General features: G+C 39.6%; 1 protein-coding gene across 6 annotated transcripts in view; it reads left to right on the top strand.

The window, feature by feature from the left end:
* The window catches only part of KIAA1958 (KIAA1958 ortholog), a 173651-nt gene that overhangs the window by 63972 nt on the left and 82135 nt on the right, over positions 1-27544 (top strand). For 3 of the 6 annotated variants that reach the window (XM_025359500.1, XM_025359498.1, XM_025359496.1), the window contains exon 2: positions 21021-22215. In XM_025359500.1, the coding sequence (XP_025215285.1) occupies positions 21045-22215 (1171 nt within the window). In that variant the 5' untranslated portion in view covers positions 21021-21044. Of the gene's footprint in view, positions 1-21013; positions 22216-27544 lie in introns of those variants that run through there. The other 3 variants (XM_025359499.1, XM_025359497.1, XM_025359501.1) reach the window with 1 other exon arrangement.

Raw genomic sequence — 27544 nt, 5'->3', positions numbered from 1 at the left:
CCATCTCCCTCTCCCCCTCCCATCTCCCTCTCCCCTCTCCCCTCTTCCCTCTCCCCTCTCCTCCCCTTCTTTTCTTACTTTTAGACAGGGTCTCACTCTTATCGCTCAGGCCAGAGAGTAGTGGTATGATCATGGCTCACTGTGGCCTTGACTTCCCAGACTCAAGTGTTCCTCCTGCCTTCAGCCTCCCAAGTAGCTGGGACTATAGGCACATGCCACCCCATCCAGGTAATTTTTATATGTTTTGTAGAGATGGGGTTTTGCTGTGTTGCCCAGGCTGGTCTCGATCAAACTCCTGGACTCAAGCCATCCTCCTGCTTCAGAGTGCTGGGATTTCAGGTGTGAGCCACCACACCTGGCCCTGGTTCCCTTGTTTACTAGCTTTGTGACATTGGACACGTTTCTTAAACTTTCCAACTCAGTTTTCTTATCTGTAAAAGGGACGTAATAATAGTACTGCCTTGTAAAGGTCAATGTGTTAATATTTCTGATGTGCTGGCCATGTGCGGTGGCTCATGCCTGTAATTCCAGCACTTTGGGAGGCCGAGGTGGGCGGATCACGAGGTCAGGAGATTGAGACCATCCTGGCTAGCACGGTGAAACCCCATCTCTAGTAAAAATACAAAAAATTAGCCGGGCGTGGTGGCGGGCACCTGTAGTCCCAGCTACTCGGGAGGCTGAGGCAGGAGAATGGCATGTACCTGGGAGGCGGAGCTTGCAGTGAGCTGAGATCGCGCCACTGCATTCCAGCCTCCTGGGTGACAGAGCAAGACTCCCTCAAAAAAAAAAAAAAAAAAAAAAAAACTATTTCTGATGTGCTTGGAATAGAGCTTGGAACAACATAGTAAGTGCTACATCACTGTGTACTGTTATCTTTATTGTTAACTTAATTTCTCAGGGGAACCTTTGCAGACATTTCTAAATAGGTCAAATCTCTGCTTTATAAGATCTAATGACATCGCTTATCACTGTGTTGATAATAAGTACCAGTAACTAGGTTTATTTGTTTCATTATTGGATTAATCAGATACTTTCTACATAAGTGAAAGTAAGAAACACGTTTATTTTTTGTGCATATTGTTCACAAGGCCTGATAAGTTTTCAAGAAATATTTATTGAATGAATAAATATTTTCACAGTTACAAAGTAGTTCAGCAATAAGATACAATTTCACCTCTAAAACTAGCAAAGATTGAAAAAAGTAATGCTATCATACCTAGGCAGAGAGGTAGGAAATAGATGGTATCATGTACTGTAAGTAGGATCAGTCTGCAGCAGATCCTAGTTTAAAGGCAATTTGACCAAAAGAACTACAGAAATTTCTTTTGATTCTATATCTGAGCATTTATCAAAATGACACAGAGGTATGTAAAAAAAGGTGAATATAAAAAATGTTGATTAAGGCACTTACATTAGTTAATAATTAGAATAGGCTGGGTGCGGTAGCTCACGTCTGTAATCCCGGCACTTTGGGAAGCCCAGGTGGGTGGATCACAAGGTCAGGAGTTCGAGACCAGCCTGACCAACATCTCTGCTAAAAATACAAAAATTAGCTGGGCATGGTGGTGTGTGCCTATAATCCCAGCTACTCATGAGACTGAGGCAGGAGAATCGCTTGAACCCGGGAGGCAGAGGTTGCAGTGAGCTGAGATCACACCACTGCATTCCAGCCTGGACAACAGAGTGATGAGTGAGACTACATCTCAATAATAATAATAATAATAATAATTAGAATAGAGCTAAACAAAATGTCCAAAAGTAGAGGCTTGGTTAATTATAATATATCTATCATTAAAAATTATGTAGAACCATGGTTCTCAAATGCATTCTTATATTGGCTGCAAACACTAGATAAAAACATAGATTCCCAAACCCAACCTCTTGGTCTGTGAATCAGAATCTCTCTGGTTTAGCTAAGAAACAGGTCCTGTATTTTCTAACAAGAACCCTAGGTGATTTCGCTGCACAGCCTGATTTGAAAGAACCCTGGGCAATTTCATTGCACAGCCTGATTTGGAAGAACCCTAGATGATTTCACTGCACAGCCTGATTTGGAGCCACTGTTACAGTGTGTGCATTGGCTCCTAGTCAACTGATCCCAAAGGTCTTAAAACCAAATGAAATGACAACTAAGAAAAGAGTTAAAATCTGTGAGGACTCTGGAAAACAAGAGAGGAGGATTTCAGAAGAACTAAAAACAAAAGTACTGCAAGAAGGGAAAAAGATTGAACTAGATTCTGACGACACAGAAAGCTAATTAGTGCTGAGCACCTAACACAAGTCAAAGAAAAGTCTTCTCCCCTAACTTTATCCCTCCCAGAAAAATTAGTGGGTGAGTTCTTCCAAAAGGAACATAGACTGTCCCCAAACTGGAGCAGCAAGGCCTGGCTTGAAGGTGGTAGGCATGGTTGCTTGTTCCATCTCCTGGGCACAGAGCATCTGTCTTAGAGCTTACCTGCAGGCAGTGTTTTGAAGGAGTGTCTCATTAAGAGTGAGTGTCATTTATAGTTTTAGTTGCCATAGACATTCCTGAGATCCTATGAGCAGAGGCCAGGCAAGTGGGAGAGTTGAGGAACAAGTAAGACTGAGATACTGTACCACACAGAGTGGGTGATCATGGTGTTCAGCCCCCTGCCTTGATAAATGCCTGTTGGAAAACAAGTGTCTCAACTCCTTTCTGCTGCTGTAACAAAATGTTGGAGACTGGGTAATTTATAAAGAACAGAAATTTATTTCTCACACCTCTAGAGGCTGGAAAGTCCAAGATCAAGGTACCAGCAGGTTCATTGTCTTCTACTCCGTGGATGGCATCTTCCCATCTTCTCACTGTATGCTCACTGTATGCTCACATGGCAGAAGGGGCAGAAAGGGGACAATTGCTGTGCCCTCGAATAGCAGAAGGACCTAAGCTAGTTTCCTCCAGCTCTTTTGTAAGGCACTAATCTCTTCATAAGAGTGGAACCTTCATGACATAATCTCTTTTCAAAAGCCTTCACTTCTTGACCTGGCATGGTGGCTCGCGCCTGTAATCCTAGCACTTTGGGAGGCCGAGGCGGGCAGATCACTTGAGGTCAGGAGTTCAAGACCAGCCTGGCCAACATGGTGAAACCCTGTCTGTACTAAAAATACAAAAATTAGCTGGGCATGGTGACGCATTTCTGTAATCCCAGCTACTTGGGAGGCTGAGGCAGGAGAATCACTTGAAAACCCGAGAGACAGAGGTTGCAGTGAGCCAAGATCGTACCATTGCACACTCCAGCCTGGGGGATAAGAGTGAAACTCCGTCTCCAAAAAAAAAAAAAAAAAAAGGAGGCTTCACTTCTTAAAACCACAATGGGGATTAGTTTCAACATGAATTTTGGAGGGGATACATTCAAACCATAGCACCAAGTGAAGTTTAAAATGCTGCATGACATCTTGTATCTCCCTTAAGTAGACCTCAGCTGCCTGTCAATTTCTGTCCCTGTTACCTGCAAGGTTGACCCAGCTGTCAGTTTCTCTCTACCACGCCTCCATACCCAGGGCAAAGTCTGCTGCCTGCACACAGGTAGCTACTGGCTGAGTTCTTTGAAGGGGGACTGGGGTTCAGTTTTGAAAATTTTGCTACCAAATACACATGCACTTTCATATTCACATAACTCCTACTTAATTCACAGGCTTTGCTTTCCAATTTTGTTGTAAATTGTATATAGTACAGCCCTCTCTTCACTTAGGCTTCTTTGTAAAAATTACTTACATGTTTTTTGTAGAGATAGGGTCTTACTGTGTTGCCCAGGCTGTCCTCCAACTCCTGTCCTCAAGCAATCTTCCTGCATCAACTGTCCAAAGTGCTGGAATTACAGGCGTGAGCCACTGAGTTCAGCCCACTTATTCTTCTGTAGTGAACTAGGCAAAAGATTATACAGGCTTTCTGAGTCAGTTTTCAGTAAATGTATGATTGCAATGAAAACAATTGAAAGATTTTAATCTAGTGAGTGTTGCAGTTGGATTGTTGACTCCCTTCCCTCTCTGAATCATTGCTATGCTTAATGTAATCCTGAATGGGCAGGAGTGCCCTCTGTTCTTGTCAGATTGGGCCAGGGGGTAGTGGGGCAGGGAGACACAATGCTTTAAGTAGAAGGTTGAGTGGACAGGTGGACAGATTAGGTGGGTAGACATTTTTCAAATCAGAGTATTCATGAGAATCCAATTGAATTTGTTCCTTCAGTATTCCTTCAGTGTTTTGTGTTTTTTGTTTGTTTTTTTGAGACAGAGTGGCGCAACCACAGCTCACTGCAGCCTCAACCTCCCAGGCTCAAGTGATCTTCCCACCTCACCCTCCCAAGTAGCTGGGAGTAATGGCACGCACCACCACACAAGGCTAATTTTTTCAGTCTTTTGTAGAGACAGGATCTCACTCTATTGCCTAGGCTAGCCTTGAACACCCAGGCTTAAGCAATCCTCCCTTGTTGGCCTGCCAAAGTGTTGGGATTACAGGAACCACCACACCCAGCCCCATTCAGTGTTTCTTGAATGCCTTCTGTGTGTTAGGCTTTGTTTGAGGTGCTGAAGACACAGTGCTAGACAAAATTTCTACCCTCCTATAGCCTGCATTCAGGGCTTAGAGAAGGATCACAGAGCACAAAGATGCCTGGCCCTGGCACACATCTGTCCAGCCCCTAAGCAGTGTATTTGTGTAATGATCTCTCAAATCCTAAAAAATATTTAGAAATCTAATTCTAGGATTCAGGCCTCAGCAGCCAGGAAGATGTCTCTGCCAGCTACTGAGATATTAATTAGGGAAACATTAGGGTATATATGTCAACTAACCAGATTCACAGAGGTGGATGAAAGCATTATCTCGTGAGACAGTACCATGAGAAAAGTAATGCCAGGACCGCTGATGAACCTAGTTTTAAGGGTCAGAGAAAGGGCAATGCGCCAATGACAGAAACTGAGAAGTAGCTGTAGGAATCTGAGGTAGGTCAACACTGAGAAATCGTAAATGTAACTTACGACATGAAAAACAAAAATATTGTATTTATAGTTGACCAAAAACTTGATAAAATTCAACAACTTTTCCAACTAAGACATGCAGAAAACATTTTTAACATAGCATAAGAAAATGTTATAGGAATAAATATCTAATACATTTATTATGATACGGCATACTGGACACTTTGCATAAAAGTCAGGAGTCAGAGGCCGGGCGCAGTGGCTCACGCCTGTAATCCCAGCACTTTGGGAGGCTGAGGCGGGTGGATCACAAGGTCAAGAGATCGAGACTATCCTGGCCAACATGGTGAAATCCTATCTCTACTAAAATACAAAAAATTAGTCGGGCATGGTGGTGCACGCCTGTGGTCCCAGCTACTCAGGAGGCTGAGGCGGGGGAATCGCTTGAACCCAGGAGGTGGAAATTGCAGTGAGCCGAGATCATCGCGCCACTACACTCCAGCCTGGAGACAGAGCGAGACTCTGTCTCCAAAAAAAAAGAGGAATTAGAAAACAATTTTGAAAAATAAGAATAATGAGAAGGGGTTTGCCTTCTTGAATATAAAAACGTATTCAGCTACAGTAATTTTAAATGGTGTAGTATTAATTGTAAAATAGATAAGTAGATTAATGAGTCAGAATATACATTCTAGAACTATATGGGAAGAGGTAAGGACATTTTTGTGCTTTTGCAAAGGGACCATAATACTCAACCAAAACCATGTCAGTTTTTAAAATTCTTTTGCATTTCTCAGGAAAATGACCTCTCTCCTTCTTTGAATATTTTGTAGAATGAGTGGTATGGCCCTAAATCGGGAGACTTAATCCTATTACCAGTGACCTGAAATTCAAGTCATCTTGATGTCTGTTAAGCCTATTTCAGAGTTTCTAAAATATTTCGTTTTATGAATAAAAATAGGTTACTCACATTCCCAACACTGTCACTGACTCACCATCTCTCATCTGGAACAATTATACCACTTTCAGCACTCACCATCCACATACCTAAAAATAAGAGTCAGAATGGAAGGGCTATTAAAATGATATACACTGTAGCTTCAGATCTCATTCCTATGAGCAAATATTTCACAGTAATAAGAAAGACCTGTCCTCCCTTCCTGAGAGCTAGTAAAGATACAAGAATTAATTTATATGTTATATAACACTTTGGGTACAACACTTCGGGTACAAAGTGTTATATAATATTAACTTATTACCACATTTAAAGTGCTAATTTAAGGTTCACCCACTCTACATAAAGAAAGTACATGCCTTGCAGGTTTCATCTTTTTCTACACCCTTCAGAAGTGTAGCAGCAATGCAAACCAGAAGCTTTGTAAAACATAGTAGTTTTGAAAACCAGCAGCCAGGGATGAGTTCTTGGAATTGAACCAGCCCTACAGGTTCTTCTACGTAGACATGCGAAGGATGTGTTGGAGTCAAGGGTGATTTGCAGGATTTGGGCTTCAGCATTTGAAGGGATGGTAATGCCATTTACTGAGATATTAATTTCTATATTAATTGTCTGATAACCAGATCCACAAGGGTGGAGGAGAGCCTCATCTAGTGAGGCTGTGAGAAGAAAACACATGGATAAACTCTGGTTTTAAAGGTCAAAATAGAGTGTTGTGCTCTAGCAAAGGAAACCAAGAATAGCAGAATAAGGAAGGGCAGTATCATGGAAGCTAAGGGAAGAGAGGGTTTCAAGTGAGGCAGAGGACAGCTCTTATTGCTGCTGAGGAGCCAAGAGAAGAGGACTGAGGAGTGTCAATGGAATGTCTTGATATAGAGGTTATTGGTGACCTTGGCCAGGGCAGTTCCAGTGGAGTCTGGGGAGGCACATGTATTTCACTTTGTTCTCTGAAATCTGGGATCAGCCTGCCTATAGTTTATTTCCCAAGGTGAGACTGTATTTTCAAGCATCTGGGACAGATTCTTTGTTATGAGACACTGTTACTCTGTTAAGCCTTGGAAAATTCCATCAGGAGAATGAGGGTATGTTAAAGGCAATTAAAAATGTTAAACATCACTCACTCTGAGACAGAATTTTCAGGTTTTCTATTTACTATACTTCTTTGAGTGGGCTGTAAAGTATGAATCATGTCAAATCACGCCCATAGATGGGAAAACCACTTTAAAATGTGATCGAATAATATTGCCAGTCATCACATGTGGAACAATTTTAGTGAGTGGAATGCCATTGCAATTCATTTTAATCCTTTTCTGATAGTGTATAATAAAAAACCTACTTAGTATAAATTATAGAAATTAAAAAACATGAATAATTGGGGAAGTTCTTAAGAAATCTGAGGTATTTGTAAGTATATTAGATAGCTGCACTGATTTTTTTTTTTTTTTGAGACAGTGTCTTACTATGTTGCCTAGGCTGGTCTTGAACTCTAGGCCTCAAGCGATCTTTCTGCCTTGGCCTGGCCTGCACTGATATTTTTGAAGCTGCTTTTTTTCTTTTTCTTTTTCTTTTCTTGTTTTTTGAAGAGATAGGGTCTTGCTCTGACATCCAGGGTGGATTGCGGTGGTGTGATCATAGTGCACTGTAACCTCAAACACCTAGGCTTAAGCAATCGTCCTGCCTCAGCCTCTCGAGTAGCTAGGACTACAGGTTCGCGCCACTGCCTCTGGCTAATTTTTAAAATGTTCTATGGAGAAAGGGTCTCAGGCTGGTCTCAAACTCCTGGCCTCGAGTGATCCTCCTGCATTGACCTCCCAAAGTGCTGAGATGACAGGCATAAGCCACCACACCTGGCCTTGCATTTTTGATATAGTATCAGTATCAAATTATTGACTAAGATCAAGGTGTTTGTTTTGCACGACTGTAGGAATTATATTACAGATTATTTTAAAAAATTGATTGTCTTGGCAACGATATAACTAGCTTGCATTGCATAAATGTATTTCAAGTTAGAACTTTAACTGGATCAGTTTGTCAAAGAGCTGGTGAGCAGCATTTGTTAGGAGATGGGTAGGTGAAGTATGGTAGAAGTGGTTAGGGTAAGAATTACTTTCGATCATGGCATCTATTATCCTGAGTCTATGTGGGATGCTAGAATGTTGCAAGGTAGTTGCTAAGGGTGGATAACTTTTGATAGGTATCATGGAAGACTTCCAGAATCTTTCTTAGGACTTCTGGTTGTGCTTTTCATTCTGACTGGAATTGAACCAGCCCTACAGGTTCTTCTACGTAGACATGCGAAGGATGTGTTGGAGTCAAGGGTGATTTGCAGGATTTGGGCTTCAGCGTTTGAAGGGATGGTAATGCCATTTACTGAGATACTAATTTCTATATTAATTGTCTGATAACCAGATCCACAGGGGTGGAGGAGAGCCTCATCTAGTGAGACTGTGAGAAGAAAACACATGGATAAACTATGGTTTTAAAGGTCTGTCTGTCCCCTCCCTTCTTCATCTGTGAATTCTTGCTAGTTCTTCAGCTCTTAGCTTAAATACCACTTTCTCAGAGAAGCTTACACTGAAAATGGAACAGGTTTTTATGGTTTTATGCTCATTTAGCACTCAGGATACTGTCTTTGCAAAATTCTTTTTTTTTTTTTTTGAGACGGAGTCTTGCTGTTGTTGCCCAGGCTGGAGTGCAGTGGCACAATCTCGGTTCACTGCAAGCTCCGCCTCCTGGGTTCACACCATTCTCCTGCCTCAGCCTCCCGAGTAGCTGGGACTACAGGCATCCGCCACCACGCCCGGCTAATTTTTTGTATTTTTAGTAGAGATGGGATTTCTCTGTGTTAGCCAGGATGGTTTCAATCTCCTGACCTCGTGATCCGCCCGCCTTGGCCTCCCAAAGTGCTGGGATTACAGGTGTGAGCCACCACGCCTGGCCTGTCTTTGCAAAATTCTTAATAGAATTGCAGCAAAATTATTTCTTGTATCGTTAGTTCTTTTGTTTCTTCCTGCCTTGCCACCATGAGTTCCATGTGAGCACAGTTCATGACTGTCTTATTAATGGCAGTGTTCCCAGTGCCTAGTGGCCCACTGTCATACAATATTTATTGTATAGAAATTCTGCTGAAAAGCCCATATGATTTATCTTAAAAGAAACTCGGACTGGGTGCAGTGGCTCATGCCTATAATCACAGCACTCTGAGAGGCTGAGGCGGGCAGATCACCTGAGTGCAGGAGTTTGAGACCAGCCTGGCCAACATAGTAGAACCCTGTCTCTACTAAAAATACAAAAATTAGCCGGGCATGGTGGGCACCTGTATCCCCAGTTACTCAAGTGGCTGAGTCAGGAGAATAGCTTGAACCCGGGAGGTGGAGGTTGCAGTGAGCTGAGATCGTGCCATTGCACTGCAGCCTGGGTGACAGAGTGAGACTGTGTCTCAAAAAAAAAAAAAAAAGAAACTCTGGGATTGACGGATCAATGGTTCAGAGAGCTGCAGAATAGATCATATAGTTGGTCTAAGAGCCTATTTGCATGGCTCCCAGGGACAGAGATGTCTGGGTAAATGAGCCTTGTTTTATAATGTTGCTTTAAATTTAGGAGTGACTTGAGTCTAAGGAGTCAGAATGTTAAATGAGAACTTCATTTGTGCCTAAGTACACTGTGCTGTATTGTATATGTTCACTGTCTGGGCCTCACTTCATGAGTATATTGTGCTGTATTGTGTATTATTCTCTGTAGTTGCATGGTAGACCACCAGAGTTGGGGGAAAGCCGCTAATTTCAGGTGAACAATTACAAAGTGATTATTTTTTTCACATTTTATAGATATAAATTCATTTAATTCTCATAATAACACTGTGAAGTCAGTATTGTTGTCATTTTACAGATAAGGAAACTAAGGGACACAGAGGTAAAATAACTTGCCCAAGGTCACGTAGCTAGCAAGTGGCCAGAGCTAGGATTTAAACCCAGGCCATCTGGCAGTGGAGTCCAGGCTCTTCACCCCTGCACTGTCCCAGCTCACATGAGGGGGTATCTCACACACACCCAGAATAGTCTGGGGGAGAACTTCTTAAGTTTTATGCCTATCAGTTTGGGTTGAGGGCAGGGCAGTTGAGATTCTAGAAAGCCTAATGTGATCCTCACCTATTCAGAATATTTGGAACTTCTGCCACTGAGGCCCTTTGAAGAGACCCAGAATTTATCTGTGTTGGTCAGTGGAGAATGTTGCTGATTCTCTGCTTTGCACTTGAATGGTCTGACTTCCTTCTGTATTCATTCTTCTGTAAACAAGGTTTATAGGTAATCTGAAACATACTGTTGACATCTGTCAAAATTGATTGTATGTCTTTTCCTTCTTTTTGTTTTTGTTTTAGGGGAGGTAGAAGTTACATCAGGATTTTTTTTTTTTTTTTTTTCTTTTTGTGGAGATGGAGTCTTGCTATGTCATCTAGGCTGTTCTCAAACTCCTGGGCTCAAGCAGTCCTCCCACCTTGGTCTTCCAAAGTGCTGAGATTATAGGCATGAGCCACCTAGCCTTTATGAATGTGCTTTAAATCACACTTTAAGCTCAAACATTTAATTCCCTTTCATCTTAACTTTTTTTCTCTCTCTCTCAAAGAGAGAGAGAGAATTTAAATTGAGACAAAGTTTCATGATGTTGCCCAGGCTGGTCTTGAACTCCTGGAGTCAAGTGATCCTTCCATCTTGGCCTCCCAAAGTATTGGGATTACAGGTGTGAGCCTGTAATATTTTCTTATCTCTATAATAAAGTCTAAAGTCTTTAACATGACTTCCAAGACCTTCATGATTGGAATTGTATCAAACCTATAGATAAATTTGGGAACAACTGCAAACCTAATGATGTTGATTCTTCCAGTCCCTTAATATGGTGTATCTTTCTGTTAATTTAGGTCATGTTTAATTTCTGTCAGCATTGTTTTGTTGTTTTTAGTATAGAAGTCTTGGGCATCTTTTCTAAGAATTATTCCTTGGCATATATTTTGGCACTACTATAAGTAGAATTTCTCTAAATATAATTTTTAAATATTTTACTGCTAGTATGTAGGAAATAATTGAGCTTTTAGTATTAATCTTGTGTCCTGTTACTTTGCTAAATTCAATTATGAGTTCTGGCAATTGCTTTGTGAATTCTCGGTGATTTCTGCATGAACAGCCATGTTATTTACATATATTATAGGATCAATTTTACTTCTTTTGTTCCAATTTTTCTGCCTTTTCTCCTCCCTCCCCAACTATGTTATTTCAGTGCTAGTACCTCTAGAACAATATTGGATAAGAGTGATACAAGTGGGCATTCTTACCTTATTCCTAATCTTAAAAGGAAGTAATTGTCTTTTACATTAAATATTAGCTGTAGATTTTTTATAGATGCTCTTTATCAGTTTGAGGAAATTCCCTACCATTATTAGTTTGCTAAGAGTTTGTTTTATCGTAAATAGGTACTGAATTTTGTCAAATGCTTTTTTCTGCATCTATGGAAATGATTGTGTGGTTTCTTTTCCTGTAGACTGCTACTATGTTGAATTACATTTGCTCACGTTTTGTAAAGGATTTTTACCATCAATGCTCATGAGGAATATTGGTCTATAATTATCTTTATTATATTGGCTTTGTCAGGTTTTGGTATTAAAGTTATGCTGGCATTCTCAAACAAGTTGAGGGAAGTGCTTTCTCTTCCCCCCATATTTTTGAAAATATTTGCATAATTTTTGTGTTATTTCTTCCTTGAATGTTTGATAGAATTTACCAGTGAAACCACCTGAGCCCTCTTTTTGGAGAAGGTTTTTAGTTTTCAGTCAATTTCTTTCGTAGGTATGTAGTTACTTAGGTTTTCTGTTTCTTTTTATGTCATTTTTGTCATGCATCAGCAGTTGACATCTGGTGGTATTAAAACACAGCAACAACAAACTCTAAAAGGTTCAAAACCTTGTAAAGAGAGAGATTACAAGGATTTTTGGGTAGATTATTGTAACTGAAGTCAGGCAGAAGCTAACTAGGGACTCACTTATTTCATTGCTAATTAGTTTTGTCATTTTTTGAAAAAGTGACATAATCCTTTCATACCTTTTTTTTCTGTAAAGAAATTTTTCTCAAACTTTTGAAAGAAAAAGTATTTTCATGGACCTTCTTTGTGACTAGTGCTGGCTTAAATAATTTTTATTATAATGCTACTTAAATACATGTAAACTTAAAATTTATAGTTCTGATATAGCTATAAATCAAAATATACTTACAAATTCAACTTAAGTCTATCAAACCAGATAAGATCAAATTAACAACCTTAATTTATAGGGAACCAGACTTGAGACAGTGTCTTCCTACTATTACAATACCAATGGCCATGTACTATAAATAAGAGCATGGATTCTAGAGTAAGACTTAAGTTCAAATATTGGCTCTGCCATTTACTTTGTGCAAGTGATTTATTTATTTGTAAAACGAGGATAATTTAACTAACTTAGTCAAATTAGAATTATTGATAATAATTAGGATTCTTGGTGTGACAGGCCCTAACAGTGCTTGGCAAATAAGAATTGTCTAAAAAATATTAGCTTTAGTTGTAAGTATTGTTGTGTTATTGTTCTTCTGAAACCTAATGATTAATTTTGGGTTTAATGGTAGAAAGTCTGATTTGATTATTTAATGTGCTTCTGAGTTTGGCTTTCATAATATACATACTAATACATAGAATGTCTACTTTCCTAAGTTCATAGCTTTGCTAACATGGTATATTATACTTAATCTAAACTCCACCAGCTAGAACTCCGTGAATTTCAGGGTTTTTTGGTTTTTGTTTTTGTAGAAACAGGGTCTTACCATCTTGCCTAGGCTGGTCTCAAACCCCTGGGCTCAAATGATCCTCTGCCTTGGCCTCCCAAAGTGCTGGGATTGATTACAGGCATGAGCCACTGCACCTGGCCTGAATTTCAGTTTTTAATCAGGTGTCACTTGATAACTCTGTAAGTGTCTTATCCAATCATTGCCCATGTCAGATATGGGAAAATGCCACCTGAAGTCATTTTTTAATTCTTGAAAATGTAGAAGCAGCATTGTTTTTCAGCATAGAGGTTATCATTGACTGCTGATGGGAATCAGTAGATTTTAAAAACTTTATTCTCAGAATTTTGAAAATACTTTGGTTGTCTTATTGGTTTCAATTTGTATGAAACTTACAATATATTGAAGTATAGTGATAACTCTTCTTTTGACTCAATGTATTTAATTGCCTTAATATGTCAGCTAATTATGCTCTCAAAACTACTAGTCAACATGGTTGCCAGGTTGAAATATATTAATAGTAATTCTGGAAAAATATTTTCATTTTATGGTACTCAAAGTGTAAGAGCCTCTCCATGAGATTGGCAACGGATTTAAGAATGTAATAAAAGCAACTTAATGTTTACTATCTTTTGATCCTTTTTTTTTTTTTTTTTTGACAGAGTCTCGCTCTGTCGCCCAGGCTGGAGTGCAGTGGCGCGATCTTGGCTCACTGCAAGCTCTGCCTCCCGGGTTCACGTGGTTCTCGTGCCTCAGCCTCCCAAGTAGCTAGGACTACAGGTGCCCGCCACCACATCCAGCTAATTTTTTGTATATTTAGTAGGGGCAGGTTTCACCGTGTTAGCCAGGATAGTCTCAATCTCCTGACCTCATGATCTGCCTGTCTCAGCCTCCCAAAGTGCTGGGATTACAGGCGTGAGCCACACTCCCGGCCTACCTTTTGATTCTTAAAGGTTAGTGAATATTAATAAAATTAAATGTGTAATCTTTAATAAAATTTATAATTTTATCCACTTTGTCTTTTTTTTTCACTTTAGCATTTTACTATTATAGCTATGGGGGCCTTCAGCAAAGGTACTATTGTATAGTAGCTTCTACCTGGTTAATAGATTCTTTAAGAGTTCTGCGTGCCTTTACAATTTGGTGCCTTGATTCTGCCACATTTTTACATTTTTAGACTGTTCCAACATCTTCATTCAAATATTGTGCCATAAATTGCATGCCTGTAGTCCCAGCTACTCAGGAGGCTAAGGCAGGATAATTGCTTGAGCCTGGGTGTTCAAGAACACAGTGAACTGCATTTCAGCCTGGGCAGCAGAGTGAGACCCTGCCTCAAAAAAATATTGTGCTGTAATGTATATGATTTTCTATGAACATGTAGTATTTATTTCAACTCCTTTTCTTTTCTCATTGCCCTACGACACTTAAAAGTAGTATATTACTCCACCGTCACATTATGTTATTTTTATGATGTCAAATCAGGATGCCTTTTGTTTTAAAATTATTAGTGCAAAAGAGAAATGTGTTATTTATATGTGCTAAGATGAATACAGCATGAACAGGTTTTCTAACAAATTGGAAGTTGAGTGATGTCACTTAAGGTGGGCCCTAATGTGAGGCAAAGGGGTGTTGAAATTACATGGCAGTACATGGCTATATGATTATTTAGATGATTAATAATATGCTCGTATTAATTATTTTTTATTACAATAAAAATGAAAAGTGGTAAAAATATTATGACATAGAATTAAGGACCTTCCAAGAATTTATTTTTGGAGTCTAATCTGAGTAACAATTGTACCAGAGTATGGTGCAGAGTAAATGAAGGATTATACTCTAAGGTATCAAAAATCAGGGAGGAATGTATTATTTTGCATGTATTAATTAGTAATTGAGTTCAGCTATATGTAACAAACAATTCCCCAGCTCCATAAGACAGGGTTAAACAAAACAAACAAAAACAAGGGAAAACTCGAACAACAGTGGCTTAAACAAGATCAGGAGTACATCTTTTCCCTTATGAATAATAAGGATCCCTGAAGCAGGCAGTTCAGAGCTGATGTTGTGGCTCAATGGTGTCACCAGAGAATGAAGCTCCTTCTTGATGTTCTCTGCCATTCTTAAGTTCTTCTTTATGTTCCCAGGAGGCCTCCGTAGCTCCGGTCGTCCTATCTTTTTCCACTTGGAAAGAAAGGGAAAGAACTAAGGGGAAAAGGTAAAAACCAGACAAATCTGTGTTTCAAGGGCTTTCCCAAAACCCCACCCAGTGACTTTCATATAGGAGCTGATCATAATCCGGAAAGAAACAACTATGAGCACCATAATCCTGAATAAAAATCCCTAAAGTCTAAAATCCTGAAAATTAATCCTGAAAGATCAAAATCCCGAAAATGCAGTTCTGGAAAAAATGTTAAAGATACTTATTTTACATTTTTAAAAAGGGACTTATTTGAGAAACATAAAAACACAGCAGAACACTTCATAGGTCACTTTATAAAATAAAATAGACAATATTAGCATACAAATTTTTATAAACAGAAACACGCAGGTATACTAATGACAGTTGCATGGGTCTAACAGTTATGAGCAGATTAACCGTGTTCATGAAGGAATAGCTTTTACAACTGAGGTCGTCTGAAATACTGTGACGGACAACCTAAGTCTTTTGATGAGATCCATCAAAACTGTGATGGGTCACCACTGCTATGCAGTTACCTAAAGAGCTAAGATCTTGAGAAATTTTATTTTTCACAAATGCAGATGTATGAAAGGACATCTCTTCATTTATTAAGGACATTTCAGTGCTTTTATGTACACGCACGATGCTTATACACAAAGTCAACATTGTGGTAATGTACCTTTTTGGAGTCAAATTTGCAAAAAGTACATAAGATAAATTAGAACTCTGTGAGTCTTCCCAATGTTTCTACCTCCAGTTTTGGAAATGATAAGATGAAATACATAGCATAGCACATTGTAAGAGAAATAGTGCTTGACCCAGCATGGTGGCTCAAGCCTGAAATCCCAGCACTTTGGGAGGCTGAGGTAGATCGCTTGAACTCAGGAGTTCAAGACCAGCCTGGGCAACATGGCAAAACCCCATCTCTACAAACAAAAAATTTAATACAAAAATTAGCCAGGCATGGTGGTGCGCACCTGTGGTCCCACCTACTAGGGAGGCTGAGGTGGGAGGGTTACTGGAGCCTGGGGGGCAGAGGTTACAGTGAGCTGTGATCTCACCACTGCACTCCAGCCTGGGCAGCAGAGCAAGACCCTGTCTCAAAAAAAAGAAAAAAAAAATAGGGCTGCGGATTTAAGAGTAGGAAAACTAAAAAAAAAAAAAAATTGACATATGAAAATGTGTGTTACAGGGATATATTATGGCAGTTGCATGGAGGTAGTCTGTAAGAACTGGCTGACTTTCATGATCATTATATTTTGAAGTCTTGCATCTTGACAAATAGCTGCTTTTTTTCTTTTAGGACATGGCTGTCATTGGAGAATACGTTCATGTTCCTTCTACATGTGGTACTGTTCTTTTTGAAATTCTTGTATGATTCCATATACAACAACATGAGCATTGCCTATTAAATTTCCCCGTTTTCTGTGCCATGCTTCTGTTTTGTGGGTAGATGGAAATCCATTCTACATGTACTCCATACACAGACCACAAATTTGGCGGAAGCAATACTGGTGATGGAACAGCAACACCATTGCATTAAGTGTCTTCTTATCCTATTGTGCACATAATTATTTTTGAACTAGTCAGTACTTTGCTGGCTTCTTCAGGCAATATGGCTTTAATTCATTAAAAGCTTCTGGAATGTCATCTGCTGAAAGGAATGCCAGTGCAGGCAAACGAAGCTTTTAACTGAAGTTTGTATTGTTGCCATATCATTGTAGCCAATCCACTCATCTGAATTTCCTGCCAAATGCATTAGGCTGAATGGGAAACACAGACTTATTGGTAACACTTTGAAATTCACTTTTAGAATTCTTTTTTTTTTTTTTGAGACAAGTTTCGCTCTAGTCGCCCAGGCTGGTGTACAGTGGCATGATCTTGGCTCACTGCAACCTCCGCCTCCCAAGTAGCTGGGATCACAGTCGTGTGCCTCCATGCCTGGCTAATTTTGTTTTGTATTTTTAGTAGAAACGAGGTTTCACCACGTTGGCTGTTGGCCGGGCTGGTCTCAAATTCCTGACCTCAAGTGATCCCCCTACTTCGGCCCCTCAAAGTGCTGGGATTGCAGGCGTGAGCCACTGCACCTGGCCCAAATAAGCATTTATTAAGTGCTTTACTTTTTCTTGTCATTAATACATAATTGAGTGGATAAGTTCTAGAATTTTCAGATCTAACAGGGACATGAATTGTGTATAGCTGATAAACAGTGGGAACAATTTTGAAAGTGCAATTTCTTAGCTAAAGTGAAGCATGTACTAGTTCTTGTATGTTAGATTTAGTGGTAAATATAAGAAACCTGTATTCTTTGACAGTCAAATCACTAGTCAAGAATAGTTCACCGTTTAAAGTTTTTTGTTTGTTTAATGCTGAGGAACCTCAGTATCAACAAGTATCTTTGGTTCAGAAGGTCACTGAGCTTGTTGAATTCTTTTTATTCTCTGCTGAAGGGTGTTTTTTGAATGGAAGCATGGTGCTATACGTGAAGGGGCAGAAGTCTTACACTATTGAATAATTTGGCCAGGAGATTTCTTGTACTTTTGGCCTGTGTTTTCACTTCTGTGATCTTTGAAACACTTGCTGCACTTGTATTTGGAGAGTGGTTGTGGTCTACAAATTTTGTAAGTATATACTATCCATCTGAAAGTGCTTATTGCTTGGCTGCTGCAGTTAAGCAATTTTCTGCTTGTGCAGCACCAATAATAATTAGCATTTAAACTTTTATCTTTCACCATTTAGTAACCTTGTATATTTAACTTATCACAGCCCTTTTGCAAGGGAACATTTTGTAGTCTCTTCTGTTGTGTTGTAAGGAATTCAGTAAGAAGGAATGATACTTGGCTTTGCCAGTACCAAATCTGTATTAGTCAAGATTCTCCAGAGAGACAGAACTAATAGAATATGCATATATACGTGAGAGGGGATTTATTAGGGGAACTGGCTCATGTGATTATGTAGCTGAAAAGTCTTACAACAGGCTGTCTGCTAGCTGGAGACCCTGGGATGCTGGTATAGTGGTTCAGTCCAAATCCAAAGGCCTCAGAACCAGGGAAGCTGATGATGTGACTCTCAGCCTGAGGCTGAAAGGCCGGGACCTGGGAACTGCTGGCATAAGTCCCAGAGTCCAAAGGCTGGAGGCCTCTAGTTCTGATGTCCAAGGCAGCGAAAGAGAAGCCTGTGCTAGCTCTGAGAGAGAGAACAATTCACCTTCTGTATTTGTTCTCTCTGGGGCCCCAGCTGATTAGATGGTGCCCGCCAACATTCAGGCGAGATCTTCACATAATCCACTCAGACTCACTAATCTCTCCTGGAAACACCCTTACAGACACACACCCAAATAATGCTTTACTAGGTCTCTAAGTCTTCCTTAATCCACTCAAATTGACACCTAAATTTAAGTCCACAAGTTCACCCCATGTCAGTTTATCACTCATATGCATTTCCTTAAACCATACTTAATTTCCAAATAAAGACAATAACAAGGTAATCGTTCCACCTAACATGATGTAGCTATCATATGATTGTGATTTTGGGGATGTTAGACTTTAGGGATTTTGATCTTTCGGGATTTCAACATTTGGAACTATGGCATTCAGAATTTTGTCTTTCAGGATTATGATCCAAATCCCTTCCATTTACGTGTCCTTGACCATGACTCTGCCATGGAGCCATCGTTGCTCCAGGGGAAGCTGGGAAAAATACTTAAGTGAGCACACTGCTGCCTCAACAAATTTGGACTCTCTGTGAGGACTAAGCGAGAACAGACACTGGGTAGGCAAATTAGCAGTCTCTGCCACACCAATTAAATATTAATAGCTATGTTAAGTTCAAAACAGACTGGGGTGCAGTAACTCATGCCTGTAATCCCTGAGCTTTGGGAGGCTGAGACAGGAGAATTGCTTGAGCCCAGTTCAAGACCAGCTTGGGCTACCTAGGGACACCCCTGTCCCTGCAAAAAAAAATAAATAAATAAAAAGTTCAGAACAAACCAGTCTATGTCCTTTTCTTTTTTACATTTCTACTTTAACCAAAGTTATATGAAAGAAACATAAATAAGTCTAAATTTCTAGAGTATGAAGGAAACGTAAGATCATGTAGTCATGGCATTTTAGGCTTAGAGATTATTAGTGCCTTGTCTGAGACCACAGGGAGCAGTTCCAGGCTTGGGATTTCACGTTCCTGACTCCCATGCCAGTCACGGTTCTTTCCATTTACTTGGCTGCTTCATGAACTCTGGGTGCTCATCTGTCACTCTTCTGCATATACAAGGTGGCTGGGTTTTGGTTACACTATCTGGGAGAAAATCGTCTAATCCCTTGAATGATTACAATAAAAGTGATCCGAGGAAAATTTATGTGTCTTACTTGAGAGTCTTATACGTTCACTTTGTAAGTGTTGATGGTGCTGGCAGTATGTAAACATTCATTCATTCTTCATTCGTTTATTCGACAACCACTGCATACTAGACAATAGGTTATAATGTCCCAAGAACCTTATGAATTTCCATATCCCCAAGTAGGTCCTCACTGAGTGAATAATTAAGTCATAGTTTCTGCCTTCAGGAAATTATTAGGTCTGAGAGACAGACAAGCAAATCAATGATAATAGTACAGCAAAGGCAAATCCCTTGAGATGATACAGGCATGGGTGAAGGGAAGCTAAATAAATCTCTGATGCAGAAAGGGGGTCTGGAAAGATGCCAGTAGGAGGTAGCCCCAGGTTCAGTTTTGAAGGGGCTGGCCAGGTGAGGAAAGAGAAGGGCAGCGTATCAAGCAGAAGAATGAGTTTCTCACCAGTAGGGAGTTTAGAGAAGAGGGTACCACAAGAAGCATGGGAAGAGGACATGGTCATAGGAAATGAGGCTTGAGAGGTGGCCATGGCCACATCAACAGAGACCTTAATAGTATGTTAAAGGATTTGAACCTACCTAACCTCCCTGACAGGGTGCCATGCAGTCAGGTCGGAATGGCTCAGGTGTCTGTCCACTTTGGTGTAACCACCTGACATTGTGGTTAGACCGTGGTGCCTGAGTGCAGAGCACCAGCGAGTCACCTCTTGTCACCCACAGCTGCAGATAGCCAGGGCCAATAAAATCACACATAAAGATTCCTGTGCCTCCCTGCCCAGTGCTCCCAGGACCTACCTCTTGGCAGAGCCTTACTAACCTTTCTAGCCCCTTGCGGACTCCACATGTCACCTTTCACTTTCCTACCCATCATGTTGTCCTCACTCTTCAGGGATTCCTAACAAGGGCTTCTTTTTGTCTCCTGCCTAATAAGGAATGATTTGCTTCTATTTGATGGTTGGTTATGCTTGGCTTTATGGGACCCTCAGATGGTGGAAAACACCAGACATACTTTGTAACCTCTAATGGTGGGATGAAAGGCAATATTTCAGGAATTGCAGACAGCCAGGAGACAGGAAGCCTGATCCTAAGAGTGGTTAGAGCAGGGCCTCCCGCTTCCCCATCCTTGCTTCTTCGGTCTACAGCCTGCCCCTCCAGCAGGTCTTCTCCCGGTCTGTTCTCCCTTCTCTGCTGAATACTTTTCTTTCCCATTTCTCAAATCGAGCTCCTGATCCTCTCCTTGGACTCCTAGTTGCATTGTCGTCTGGTGCCCAGCAGAGAACTGGCGTCCTTTCTCTGACCTCCATCCTAAGATGGATCCAAACCTCCTTTGTTGGCTCTGCCTCTAGTAGCGAAGTTTCTGACGTCAAAGGGTGTCATTGGAGCTGCATCCTCTTGGTTAATGCAAGTAATAGACACAATTTTATTATTGAGGGACCATCTGAACCTCTCTGTCGGTGACTCTGGAATTAAAATGTACCATGGAAAAGCTCATCTCTTTATTACTTGTTTCTTTTTCTTTCTCTCCTTCCCCCCCCCCCCCCGCTTAGGCAGGAATTATTACAACAATAAAGAAAACTAACAAAATTTTTCTCCAAATCCCACAACCATAAGTCATCAGCTGTTTTTACTTTTCCTGGTATTCTCTTCCAGTCCCTGCTCATCTACAGCGACATTAACTAAATTCAGTTTTGAAGTGCATTTCTTTTTTATGCCAAATGATCATATTTGGAACAGACTGAAGTAATCGAGCTATAGGAATACCTTGGGTAATAATGGCTTCTTCTTTTGATTATTTCCCTTTAGGAGTGACACTGCTGATCCTGTAACATGGAGGATTGTCTTCATACCTCATCTGAGAATCTGTCCAAATTGGTCAGCTGGGCCCACAGCCATGGGACTATTTGCAGCCTCATTCCAAACCTGAAACACTTGCTTTCTGAAGGTTCCCATGGGAACTTGACAGCAATGTGGGGCTGTAGTGCTGGCCATGCTTATCACTGGCCGCTAACAGCTACTTGCAGAGCTGGGTCCCAAGAGAGGGTCTGTTTCCAGGATAACAGAAGTTTTAACTCTGATAGTCCCAGTATAATCGGGGTACCCTCTGAGACACAGACTAGCCCTGTTGAAAGGTACCCTGGGAGACCAGTGAAAGCAAAGCTAGACTGTAACCGGACCAGAGACTCTTGTGACTTCTCCTATTGTAGTGAGCCCTCTGAACTGGATGAAACTGTTGAAGAATATGAAGATGAGAACACCCTGTTTGACATGGTTTGTGAGTCTTCTGTTACAGATGAGGATAGTGACTTTGAACCCCAAACCCAAAGGCCTCAAAGCGTTGCTCGCAAAAGACCTGGGGTAGTCCCATCTTCCCTCCATTCAAGCTCCCAGGCGCAGATGGTTGACGAATGCAGCAATGATGTCATCATCAAGAAAATCAAACAAGAAATCCCTGAAGATTATTACATTGTGGCAAATGCAGAACTGACAGGAGGAGTGGATGGACCAGCCCTGTCCTTGACACAGATGGCAAAACCCAAGCCTCAGACTCACGCTGGTCCCTCCTGTGTAGGGTCTGCTAAACTGATTCCCCATGTCACATCCGCCATCAGCACGGAGCTAGACCCACACGGTATGTCTGCATCCCCCTCTGTGATCTCCAGACCAGTTGTCCAGAAGACTGCTAGGGTATCTCTGGCTTCACCAAACAGAGGCCCCCCTGGTACCCATGGCACCAACCAACAGGTGGCCATGCAAATGCCTGTGAGCACATCCCATCCTAACAAACAGATCAGTATCCCCTTGTCTGCCCTGCAGCTGCCTGGACAGGATGAACAAGTTGCCTCTGAAGAGTTTCTGTCCCATCTGCCCAGCCAGGTCTCCTCCTGTGAGGTAGCCCTTTCTCCCTCAGTTAACACAGAGCCAGAAGTGAGCTCCAGTCAGCAGCAGCCCCCAGTCGCTCCAGCCATAACCACTGAGGCCACAGCACAGTGCATACCAGGTATGGCATATGAGGCGACAGCGAGTCCCTCATCCACGCACGCCAGAATTCTGCGCCGTCAGCACTTCTAAAACCATTCACTCCAGTTTGCTAGAATTCAGTCCTTTGTTAGTCATGGAAAGATAGAAACAATGACTGTTATGTCCAGGTGATACTATAAAGGAAATTCATAAGAATTAAGGCCATAACCAGTTGACGTACCTTAGGGCTGAGAGGACAGCTGTAAGATTGTTCTGTTGATATTGTAGCGTTAGATTTAAGGTTGATACCTGTCAGCTGAATTTTTATATAGTAAAGTTATTTTTGAAAGTTTTAAAAATATGTTTTTCTATCGGTAGCAAGGTGTTTAGTTGTTGTTTGAAGCCAAAATGATGTTGAGTAGGGCATATCTTGACAATAGACCTAATGCTTTTCCATTATTATTTATTTGACTGAGCCAACTTGACATTGCTATTCATTTTAGTTGGTGTGGTAGTTAATAAGTTTTTTAAAAAGCAATAGATATTTCTAAAAGAGGTATTTGATCTTTTCTCTTAAAATTTAAAAGAATACGGAAACTTGGATTTCTGGAATCTGTGAGCCTAACTGGAATGGATTGAGAGGAGAGTGAAATAATTGTACGAGGCCCCCGCACCTGTAATTCTAACGTTCTAATATTCTTTAATTCTGACATTCAATATTTATTTAATCTGGGCCATTAGTATATAAAGGGGTTGGGTCTCATGCTTTTGGCTTCGTGACTCAAATCTAGTAGGTTAGAATAGAAACGTGGACAAGGACAAACAAATGTGCAGAAATCTGTGGCATGTTTTAGTTTATTTCAGCCCTTCTCAAAAACGTCGTGTATTTTGGGAAATGCTTCCTAGAAGCCTGAGGCACCTGTGCCTTTATCCTGAAACTTCCTTGGATTAAGTTGCTTTACAAACTTTTTTTCCAGTTTTAGTATCAACCTTAGGATTCCCAAAGAAGACCTTCGGTTTATGATTTTTGTGAAGACATAGTCGTGGTGTTATTAAGAAGATATTCACTGAAAATATTTCTCTCCTGATTGAAGATCATGCTTTTCAGTTTATTCACTTTTCTCTTTTTTAAATAATAGTTTTATTGAGATACCATTCACATATCATAAAATTCACTCTTTTAAAGTGTACAGTTCAATGGGTTTTGGCGTATTCATAGCATTGTTACAACCGTCACCATTATCTAATTTCAGAATATTTTCATCACCCCAAAAAGAAACCCCATACCCTTTAACAGTCACTTTTTCCCTCCTCCTAGTTCCTGGCAACCACTAATCTACTTTCTGTCTATGGATTTTCCTCTTCTATATGTTTCATATACATGGAATCATGTATTATGTGGTCTTTTGTGACCGCCCTCTTACGCTTAGCCTAATGTTTTCAAGGTTAATCCATGTTGTAGCATTTCTTTCCTTTTTATTGCCAAATAATATTTTATTGTATGACTATACCATATTTTATTTTTCCTTTCATCAGTTGATGGACATTTGGGTTGTGTTCATACTTTGGCTGTTATGAATAATGCTGCTGTGAACATTTGTGAACAGGTTTTTGTGTGAGTGTGTATATTTATCTTGCTTGGGTAACTACCTAGGAGTGGAATTGCTGGGTCCTGTGGTAACTTTATATTTAACTTTTTGAGGAGCTGCCAAAGTGTTTTCCCAAGCAGCTCCATCATTGTACAGCCTCACTAGTAATCTATAAAGGTTCTTATTGCTCCACATTGTCACCAACACTTGTTATTTTTCATGTTTAAAAAAATAATAAATATCCTATTGGGTGTGTGAAGTAGTATCTTATTGGGGTTTTGATTTGCATTACCCTAATGACTAATGGTATTGAAATTTTTTTTCATGTGCTTGTTGGCCATTTGTATATTTTCTTTTGAGAAATATCTACTCAAATCTTTTGCCTATTTTAAAATTGCCTTCCTATTGGTGAGTTTTTGGAGTTCTTTATGTATTCCGAATATGAGATCCTTATCAGGTGTATAATTTGCAAATATTTTCTCCCATCCCATGGATAAGTCCTTTTCTTTCTTTTAAAAAATATTTTAATGAATTATACTTTGATCATTGAATAGCAGTGTGGTCCTTGGCTAATCTCATCATGAGAGAAAATGTTATCCTTATTAGGCTGGTGAAAGTCTTTGTTCCAGGAAATCTGATTCTTAATATATGTAGGATATAAGTAGTACCTTTTCACTTAAATTGTTATGAACCTGGTTCTAGTTTATTTATTTGTTTGAACTCTCCTGCCTTTTTAAAAATTATTATTTTAATAGGGTGGAATTCAGAAATGTATTTTGCCAAGTGATCCAGTGTACCCAGTTTGGTGAGAGTATTAGTTGTGTTGCACACCTTTTCAGTAACTCATTCCTGCAAAGCAAGATGCAAGACTTTTCTGCATCTGCCTCATGGATAGTAAATGAGGCCCTGAGGCGCTTTGCTAAACCATATATGAATATATTACTGTCTCATTATTTTGGGAAAGAAATTCAGCCTATTTGAAAAAAATACTAATCCATTTATTATTGCGTATATTACATTCTCTTAGGTTTTTTTCTTCCCTCATGGAAATTGCACTTCTTATATTAGCTATAAAAAGCAGGCATGCCCAAGGAGAGCATGTAATATGTACAGTCATAAATTGTGATTTGGCTTTACTCTCAGAGGAGGATTAGTTTGGCTTGGAGGTGAACCTTTAAGAAAAACAGTATGAAGACTAGTTATGACGATTTTCCAAGGATGGTCCTCATGTTTTGATCCATTGTTCTGAGGAAGGATATCCTATTGCTAAGATGTCATTAACTTTGAAGAAATACTATTTGAACTGGAAACAGCAGTGGGACAAATAAAACTCAGACTCACATTTTTCTTTTGAGTGAACTGTATAAAGTTAACATAAAATTTACTTTTTACTCTAGTACCTAATTAGATTCTGTGTTCTAAAGTTTTATTTATGTATTTGTGTTTGCGTGTTTATTTATAGTAGGTAATCTTCTTTCTAACATAGATTTTTAAAAATTTAGAATCTAGCATACCCAGATTCATGTGAATGACTTTGTTACAAATGGACCTTACATCGTTAATATGTAAAGCGTACTTGGGACTAAGCAAAGAAGACAGGTTCTGAAAGCTAAGTCAGGCTCTTTTAAAATGGTTGCTCTGTACTGGGTCTTTATCAGATCATTGCAGAAATACTGCATATCTTTAGATAACATTTTTAAAATAAATAATTTGACAAATCACTATTGAGTCAGCCAGAAACAAAGAGAAATTGTTCCATTTTGTTTGGTTTTACTGTTGCCATTTAAATTTGATTCCCATAGTGGAAAATCATCCCTACTTCTGTTCAGAGGTGAACTCATAAAATTATAAAATGTTAATCAAGGTATAGATAAAATCATTAATTTTCATGTCAATCCTGCCATACTGCTCAATCCAAATCTTAGCAAACAATGAGTAAAGAGGGCATCTATTATTAGAAGAATTATTGACTACCTACTAGTAGCTTGGATTCCATTAATTTTTGAGGTTTTATGTAAATTTGGGGCATTTGTCATAATGACATTTAAATCTTGATTGCATCATGAGTTAGGGTTTTATGTGTATATTATATTTCTTCAATATACTCACATACACATAGCTTCTTTTATGATTTTGTGCAAGGATCCCTTTTATTAATCAACTCTTTTCCCAGAAGTTCTGTGGTATAAGCAATCAATTTTTGCATATCAAATTTGTATGTATATATATTTTTTCTTTTAAAAAATATATATTTATCTTTTTCTGATAGCTTCATATGGATTCTGCATATATTAAAAATAGTAACTCATAATCTGTCATGTATATTGGAAATACATTTCCCAAGTAACTCAGTCTCTCATGTGTATTGGAACTGCATTTTCCATTTTACCATTAGCTTTTAATTTTGTTGATGACCTTTTTTGAGGTATGAATTTTCTTAATTTTTATGAAGGCGATTATTTCAGCATCTATCAGTCAATCAATCTTTTCTGTCTTTGGTATTTTGCTTAGGAAGTCCTTTCCATACATTGGGATCACATAAATATTTCTCTGTGTTTCCCTCTTGTTCTTTTATGGTTTTCTTTCCCTCTCCTCTCCTCTTCCTTTCTTTTTTTAACATTTGACTTTACAATTAGAATACGTTTTGGGGTAGAACCTCATGTTACTATTTTTGCAGATAGATGTCTCAGCTTCATTTGTTGAATAATTCTCATTCTTCACTGAATTGATTCATATACCACATTTTTGTTTATTATTGGGTCTCTTTATTTTCAGTTCTGTTTTTATTGATCTCTTTATTTTTTTCTTCTAATTTTTACTGTTTGAGTATTTATTTGTATAAATTCATGGTGATTTTATACAAAAAATGCATTCAGAAAGAGAAATGTAGTCTAAATCATTTAATATGCTTTTTGAAAAATTACTCATGTAAAATTGAGTTCAGTGAGCTTTTAAAAATTGATTAAGGTATATATTACTGCCAGTTATTTGGTCTGTGTTGACACAATAGATAATGGTTTCTCTTGTCAGAAGCAGAAAATCTGAGTTAAGATCAGTTAAAGGAGAGAATTAACTGCCTTATAGCCCAAGGACAGATTTTCAAACCAACTTTCACCCGGGCTCAGACAGTATCAAATTTCCCTCTTGCCATTTGCCACCTTGCCTTCCTCCATATTAGATTCACCCATTATACCTGATCCCTGCATGGATCCAAGATGGTTGTGCTGCTGGTTTCTTGTCCAGCAGTAGACAGAACCTGTGTCACAGCATTCCCAGTCACCGCTAAACGACTCACAGGGGGATCAGGCCCCCACCCTGGAAATGGTATTAAGACCAAGCCTACACAAACTGCATAGCTGAGTGTGGGCGAGGGGTGGAAGTATTCTTCCAAGAACATTCTAGGTATTATTCTTGAGAGGGGCAGTAAACCAGAGATTCCTACTACTGTTTATGGGAGGTTTGTTTTGTTTTCTTTTGAGCATTTAGTTTTTTTTTATGTGGGCAGATAGGAAGAGTTGTTACGTGTTTTATTTAAAGGCAGCGAATATTGGAAAAGTGTTCTAAGTGTGGAAATGTGTATAAATATGTGTGCTTGTGTATACATACACATGTATATATATACATGGACACATACTTTATGTATTTCTTTATTCCGTGAGAAATATATGCCTGTTCTTAAAAGAAGAAACAAGACTAACTGGGCACAGTGGCTCACGCCTGTAATCCCAACACTTTGGGAGGCCAAGGCGGGCAGATCACCTGAGGTCAGGAGTTCGAGAC

Source organism: Theropithecus gelada, chromosome 15 (assembly GCF_003255815.1).
Source record: "Theropithecus gelada isolate Dixy chromosome 15, Tgel_1.0, whole genome shotgun sequence".
NCBI classification, from domain to species: domain Eukaryota; kingdom Metazoa; phylum Chordata; class Mammalia; order Primates; family Cercopithecidae; genus Theropithecus; species Theropithecus gelada.
The sequence above is the reverse complement of the archived record's forward strand: the minus strand, read 5'-3'. Positions and strand labels throughout refer to the sequence as shown.